General features: G+C 34.1%; 1 protein-coding gene across 2 annotated transcripts; it reads left to right on the forward strand.

The window, feature by feature from the left end:
• Positions 1–954: 954 nt before the first annotated feature.
• On the forward strand, positions 955–5,016 carry LOC122580854. 2 transcript variants are annotated; one of them, XM_043753006.1, is made up of 3 exons: positions 955–1,047; positions 1,782–2,016; positions 4,630–5,016. In XM_043753006.1, exons 2-3 carry the CDS (start codon positions 1,799–1,801, stop codon positions 4,718–4,720), a joined length of 309 nt encoding a protein of 102 aa, XP_043608941.1. In that variant the 5' UTR covers positions 955–1,047; positions 1,782–1,798; the 3' UTR covers positions 4,721–5,016. The 2 variants fall into 2 exon arrangements, with proteins under 2 accessions (XP_043608941.1, XP_043608942.1); XM_043753007.1 differs by having other exon boundaries at positions 991–1,076.
• Positions 5,017–8,340: the final 3,324 nt, after the last annotated feature.

Consider the following 8,340-nt stretch of genomic DNA (forward strand, 5'->3'; position numbering starts at 1 on the left):
ATCAGTGGCGGATCTAGAATTTTAAGTCACAGGGGTCGGTGTTGATAACTTAGTTGAGTCGGAAAAAAAATTCAAATAGGCCCGGTCGACCGGTTCGGTCACAAAATCAAACATATAAACATAAATTTGATAATTCTACTATAAAGTCTAATGGGGTTTTTGGTTTTAAATATGAAATTACTGTGTATTTTAGCTTAAATACAAATGGGAAATGGGCTTCTTAAGAAAGAACTTACAAATAACAATGTGGCAAACTAAAACACACAAAAAAAAAAAAAACAATTGGTGAGTTAAAAAGAGCTGTAACTTTCATCAAAATGTGTTTCGGCTTTGAACTTGATGAATGCATTGGGTTTATACATTGGTTTATCCTCCAAAGAGATTCCTACCTTTTGCGTAAGGAGGTTTAATAAAAAAAGGTTCTATAAGCTTTATAAATAATTCAAGTTTGTAATAGTGGTCCAATGACCCCCCTTACATAAGGGTGCATTTGCCAAAGATCTTTGCTCAAGAGGAAAAACTTCATTATACAAAATAAGATAACTAACTGGCAGCTGTCCGAAGGCAAGTAATTAAGAACAAACGAGCATACAGCGGAAAGCACATTTGGGTAAAAGGAAGCATTCTCTGCTGGCACAAGAATAGCAAACAGCTTAAAATAAAAGCCCATCAAACTATGAATTGAAAGGATCATATAGCGTAAAGCATCCTTGGAAGCCGATCTTGTCCCGTCGACGTCAGTCACTATATGAAATCAATACGGAAAGCCATCCGAGGGCGGGGCCCGTATGACTAAGGCATTTGGCTATCACACTCTATGACATATCACCTCCTATGACATATCACCTCACCATCTCACCGCCACAACGCACAGGTACTTGCTCTTGTTACTGTTTAACGATTATTATTACATCTTTAATATTTTTTAATTTCAATAGTCCAGTCCATGGTAGAATAATGGGCCTATAAACACATCCTGTCTCAATAGAACAAGTCCAACAACAACATAACCCTGTCCGTCTCCTGCATTTTCTTTACTACTGCCAGGTACTCCCACCTGTATGTATGTATAATATGTATGTAACGATCTCTTTCATTTTTTTTGATTTTCATTTCTTTGTATTCATTCATTTGTTACCACTTTATATATCTTGTATTCTCCTATAAACCCTTTTTGTGACCCCAAATATAGGTGTTACATAAACAAATAATTAAGAATGCACACCAACTGTTTGATTAAATTCCTACATTTAGGGTTCTTTAAAAATCGTATTTTAAGTAGATAAATGAATATAGATGTATGTATGTAATTAACTTTATACTAATCAATTGGACACCAGTAATGTAATTAACTAAATTTTAGGCAAAGGTTGATTATGATTATTGGTGTGACAGTGACTCACATTTATGATGTGGGAAACTGTTTTTTAGATATTTGTTTTCGTTTACGGTTTTTGGTGCGTGTTCCATTCCATGGCCTATACACATACTTTTTAACTCGTAGAACTCACTGGGCTATTAAGAAAGTGTGTTTTTCGCTTAATATAATAAGCTAAATGCAGCTTGCAGGCAAACACTTCAAAATGTGTTTTGGCTTTTGAATAGAATGCCGTAAGCTATACGCACTTGAAAAACGTATTGTCAAACTCTAGTCCATTTCATGAAGCTTACAACAAAGTAGTACTGTTAATTAAAGGGATTAATGCATGTGTAGATTTTAGGGAATTATAAGATCTAATCTTAGCTTGAACAATGTACTAAAATTTGGATCATTTTTGTAGTGTTAGAGACTGAAAGAATGAGTTCCTCGAGCTTAAGAAGCATGTTGGCACAAGCTGCGGTTAAAGGAGTAACAGAGGCAAGGGCAATGATATTTGGTCATGTACTTAACCCAACTGGTCAAAGAAGTGCCCATAAGATTTTACGTAAGAAATTTGTTGGTGAAAAAGTTGTATCATGGTATCAACAGGACATTCTGAAAGAGGACCCTGCTGTCGTGGCACGCAAAGAATCAGAGTAAGTTCTTCTCTACCTCTCCCTCTCACTTTTTAGCCCGTGCTTGAATATCTACAGTTACATGTGGAGGTGAGAAATAGGCCATGTCAAGTGGCGTGTGATGGGTACTGGGTCAGAAAGGGTGAAACCATGTCGGGGTGGTTGTACCGAAATACTTTTTACTCGAATTTTAAAGAAATTGCAATGATTCGTATGTCCAAGTCCAATATAATCATGAATGATGAGTTTAACAATAATCTAGTTGTAAGAAAATTTATGAGGTTTTGTGCAAAGAAATTTCACATTGGCAACTTTTGAGTAAATTTATTGATTTTATGCATTTTAGCTGCTAGAAATAACACATAACCTAAGTCCGTTTCGTTATAAGTAAAAGGGTTGAAATTGGCAATAGTTACGTGCAAAAATTTCTCTTTTAAACTTGGTATGAGATTCCGTTTGCTAAATCTGAATCTGATACGTATGAAATAGGTTTGTAGCGAACTTGCTAGAAGTTTGAAACACATAAATCTATTATTTTTGCCAAGAGACTCTTGTTTTTAAAATTTTCCAAGATTTAACACATTTAAATTGGGACTATATGGTGTTTGAAAAACCATCTCCAAGGTCTTTGGTGCTAGTGGTAGGAGACCATTAGAAGAGACATGGTTAAAAACCTCCAAGATAAACACTATGGGATGGCTAGAGAATAGTGAAAGGCCACAGGAATGAGGTTTATGCCGCACACATCATAGCCAAAAGCTCAACTCAGCTTTCTTCACATAGCCTAAACGGGGGATCGCTCATCCCTCTCAAAGGGCTTTTATATTATCTGAAAGTATGATAGAAACTGAAACAGCATTAGGACCTTTTTGCTATACATTTGTTTTGTGCATGTATATTAAGTTTCTGTACATCATCATTATAGATTTTGCTTACATTTGAACATGTTAAGTACCCAATTTTTCCTTTATCCCAATGTATGAACTTAGGTGATGGTCTTTTGGTACATCAGTTAATTTAGCGTTATTGGTGTGACCCCAATAGAGTCTTTAATCGTTTCAAAGTAGTAGGTTTATCGTGCTGACGAGCAAAGGTAACTAATTGGTGATAAAATTCAGCAAGCAAGAAAGAAAAGCATGGGCAATTGTGATTTTAGATGGTTAAGACCTAAAACTCCTCTTGGTTTGAATCATCGTTGGTTTTTGCTGATGTATATCTAATTTATGCTTTACAAAACCTGAATAAAACACACTGATGTTTTAATAAATAATACTCGGTAGATTAGTTCTGCATTTTTTTGGATAGGCTATATGTGGTTCATTGTTAATATATTAAAATACTAGGATTTATGAATATATCTTTGAATTCTGCCTGACCTTATAATATTTTATTATGTGGTCGTGCTGTACGCTTGGAAGTAGATGGATTGTAAGTCTCACAAAATTGAAAGGTTTAGTTTAGCAAAAATCCCCCCAACAGCAAAAACTAGCATTCATCAGATGAGGGCCGTGGTTGACCTCAGTAAAGAGTGTAAGGTTAATGTTTGGATGAGATTGAGGTAAAACTAGTAACATTTTGTGGGTCATAATGCATATACACACGATTCGTTCGCAAAGAGCTCTCTCAGGCTTTTCCACTCCTGCCCTTACAAGCGAGTCAAAGACTACCAGGGAGTAGGTTCTGGAATTGATTCAGAGTTGCCAATCCTCAATCTTCGAAATATAGTCTAGTCCGGCGATAGAGGATCCAATATGACCACTTCACTTAGGTCTACATTGACACAATATTGTTCTATGGAATTCATTGCTAGCTCGGTTGCAGCGACTGCTCAGTAGGGGTGTCACAATGAGTTATTTTGGGTGTTAGTCAGAATGGGTTAGGTTGACCCACAATGTATTTTCAGCTTCTCTGAAACTTTGCAAAAGGTTGATGCATTAAATATGATTAAGAAAATTATATATATAATAATATTCTTTCCGTCCCAATTTAATTGTTTACCTTACTATATTTTGTGTGTTTCAAAATAATTGTCCACGAAAAACACATTGGTTTTTTACATGTTTACCTATTATACCCTTAATTCATTACTATTTATTACAAATTTTCAAGCCAAATATGCCTTAAATACAAGGGTAAAATTGGCTTTTTATCAATTGACTACTTCATTAATTACAGTTATCTTAATTCGTAATTTTTTTGTTTTGCATAATATTTTTGGGATGGAGAGTGTTATGATATCTGAGATAGAGTAGCTTAGAAGGCTGTTAACTTGTAAGCATTTTTAATACCCTTTGAGTGAGCTTTTATCTTGTATCTCTTTTAGCTTTTATTTGACATATATGACCCATAAATCTTCCTTATTTTAGGTAACTGAATTCATTTTATTACCTTCAAGAAGAATCTATTAATTGCAAACTTCATTATCTGTACTTATTTTGTTATATGGCAGCAGCATGTTGTCACTAGTAAAACCTGATTATAGGTCTCGTGAGTCGTAACTGTTTAATATTTAAACTAGTTAAAGCATAGGCTGTATTTATATTGTGCTTCCTTCTGGAATTTGAACTTCTTCTATACATCTGCAAAATGCTGCATAAACTGAAATTGTTTTTTCAATTTGTCATAATGTGTCAGGCGTTTATCCAAAGTTGAAATGTTGAAGCGTCGTGGCAAGGGAGCACCTAAGAAGGGACATGGAAAGCGTGCTGCTAAACGTAGTAAATAGAAATCGATGCTTAGTATTTCAAGTTTCTTATCAGCTTACAAAACTAAGTGGCTACTTACATATATTGATTTCAACCTTTTCAAGCTGTTGGAGCTTGTTGATGCTTGCTTAGAGTTATTAAATTTTGAATTGTGTATCTGCTTATTTCCGAATGAAATACCATGGTTACTAGTGATCTTAAGGGAAAGAATAATCTGAAAGACATCTAGATTAGTTTAGATACAAAATCACTATTTGTCATTCTATTTTGAAAGCTGATACATCTTTCTCCTTTTCCAGGAGCAGTTAACTCATTTTTTGCTGCTCTTAAGGAAATGCTTAATGTATTCATGAACAGGTCTTGTTAGTGTTACAAGAGTGTCATCGTACCATAGATACGATCGTCAGCTATTTCTAATCAAATCACGTTTAATAAAAGACTATAACATCAATTCTAATGTAAGCTATTTCGAATCAAATCACATGAAATAAAAAACTATAACATCAATTCAAATACAAGTCCTAAAAGAATTACATCTTCAGCCATTATTTTTCTACATTACTTTCTATGTTACCACTTCACCTTTCTGCAATAAACAAATAGATTATAATTATAAAGTAATTTTAGATGGTGAATAATGATTATCCTCTAATTTATAGAGGATCCACTGGAGTAAGTTTTTCTTTGTCCTCTGTAATGTTTATTACTTAATGTCCATTTTAACTTTTTAACATCATATCATCCTGCTTCTATTCTTAGATCCGGTATAAAACTTAAGAATTTCAAAATATCCCTTTATTATTTATATAGACAGTAGGTGGGCAGTGAGAATCTGAACCGAGATGTATCCTTCAAAAGTAAAAACTTTACCAATAGGCATTACTTTGTGGTGAGAAGTCTCATGGCTAAACTAAAATAATATTTGGGATAATATGTTACAAATTTTAAAAAATATGTGTTACTTGAAAGGTTTAGCGTTAAAAAATTAAGAAAATATTAGTTACTTTGCCATAACTTAAACTTCAGTCAGCTTAAAAATATGCGTTATGAAACTACAACGTTACTTCAATGAAGTCACTCAATTCTTCATTCTTTGAAATGTAAATAAGTTACGACCACACTTTATCCTCTATATAGTCCTCAAATATCATACATGTTAAATTCATCTAATTTTTTTCAATCTCTCATCTATTTCAATTAGTTGTTGAAAAATGAAGAGCTTGACTTTCGTTCTTGCCATAATTGTTACATCGACGTTTCTTGTGGGCAACGGCGTACATGCTCACAATTGTAACGCGGATGAACAGATAAACGATTGCTATTCGACACTAGAGACACGACAAGGATCACCAAGTTTAGCTTGTTGCAATGAGCTAGATGAACATAAACTTTGCTTATGCAAGTATATTGATATTAATAATTACTATAAGTTGCCACCAAATTATCCATTTCTTCCCAATGTTACCCAGGAGTGTGGCATTACTTTCCCAATTTGTCCTTTAGAGTAATTGTTGTTTCTTTCTCACGGATATATTCATATATCGATGTCACTTATTGTATACATCATAAGAGTGTCTATTGAATGGTTTTGAGCTTAATAATTTTGTTTTGACTATTATATGGACTTTTTTATTTGTACGTTTCAACGCTATAATTTTGCTTGGCAAGCTACCGCGACTAGAAAAGCACAATGATCAAACATGTAGATAACATCGCACATTTCCTTGATCCATATATAAAGCATGCAAAACACAAATTCAGGCAAGATAGCAACTCATATCCCTAAACCATTACCAAAGCATGTCCCCTAATCCCAGTCATCGGTGTATAGGCTCCACACAACCTACATGATGCACACATAATGAATGTAAGAGGTTAAACGCCTTAAAACAAGGATAAGATTACAGAATGATATATTGAACAGGTAAAAGCTATGCACTTCACCTTCCAAAATTCCACAAAATCACAATCTGTGCTATGGTTTTTAGGTTTATATGAGAGGCCAATAAAAAGAAATGAAATGAGACTAAAGATGCCCTAACCCCTTTTATCTTCTTCTAGAATCTTCTTTTAGACTCTTCTAAGTTTGCTCAAAAGTTATAAACATCAGCCTAGAAGAAATATCAGCCTAAAAATGAAGTTTATGATTTACACTGGTTCTGTATTCTGTACGGTTTTCTTTTGATTGACCCACAGGGCCACAGCCCACAGGTTCTTTGCATATAGTTGAAATCACCCTTTTACCCCTCCATAAGTTGCAGATCTGTGAAGGTTTTGGTATGTAATAACATGCTAAGAGCATTTCTCACTTGTTACCATATCTCCATCTTAGATCCTACAATAAACCACTTGTAAACACACAATAAATCCGCCTCAATGATGTTACAAAACTGTGGGATGTGTCATATGTGTGAAACATCATCAGAATTCCTACCTTTTGTTAAAAATGAAACTTGAATGTAAAGAAGTGTACCATAATTCAAGCAAAATTGAGAAATCAGAAGAACCAAATAATATGATAAAATAACAATGATAGGGGAAGCATAAACGCACACAAAAGATGGACGGAGAAGCAGGACAATAAGTGATGTTCATAGTAGATAACAGTTAGAAGTTTTACAAAAAGGATACATTTCATACTCCCCATCGCAACCTCACCATTTGGGCCTAATGCTTGTTGATAATTTCTACAAAAGCTTCATTATATGCAGCCTTCTCTTTATTTTCGAAACCATTGTCATCATCATCTACTATCAGGGAAGTCATCCCTCTCTGCTAAAAGTAGAATTTCATAGTTCATGACATGTGGTAAAACTGACAATTCCAAAAGTGGGACGTAAAACACATGTATCTTCTTAGAAATCACAATATGTGAAGAAAGTGGGTTGTCTCATGTAGCCATATTCTTAAGGTATCAAATTTCACAAAGCCTTCCCCTATTACCTGAATCCATAAAGGAACTTTGTCCAACAACAACGATAATCAGTAGTACAACAATATAATCCTAAACCTCACATTAACATCTACCAAAAAACTCAATATAATGACTATTTCCTTATCTAACCCATATAACATTATTCTTTATGCCCATTTTCAAACAGAGACTTGAGTCTGGTAAACTTACGCAAAGACTTAATCACAGTCCAAAATGATTTGCATCCAAACACTGGAACTCTTGTATCATGATAATAATTAATTAAATAATCCAAATCATACTATTAACAAACAATTTCGGATGTTTGAATAATGAAGCTACAATAACTGAGAATAAGTTGTCCATGACTTCAACATCTAAATAGCATTTGTCTGGAAGCTATCATGAGTGTTTTACTGTTTTATGAGGATGATTGGGGTATTCCATTGAATCGAAGTTCGAATACCAAAAAACGGAACCAGATTAATCCATCATGCGCAACGCTAAAGACTAAGAAAGTATAAAGAAAACTTACCCTACCAATCATGTGCAATGATGTTGAAACTACCTGAGCAACCAAATGTGCAGAGAATTTACAGCACTCTAAGCAGAAAAATAATCTTCTCACCTTCAAAAAGGTACCGAGGGATAAAAGAAAAAAACTTGTATGATTTTATCTAAGCTTCTGCAAGATACAACTTCTCACATAAATAATACTCACATTTA

This window comes from Erigeron canadensis, chromosome 9 (assembly GCF_010389155.1).
Source record: "Erigeron canadensis isolate Cc75 chromosome 9, C_canadensis_v1, whole genome shotgun sequence".
Lineage (NCBI taxonomy): Eukaryota > Viridiplantae > Streptophyta > Magnoliopsida > Asterales > Asteraceae > Erigeron > Erigeron canadensis.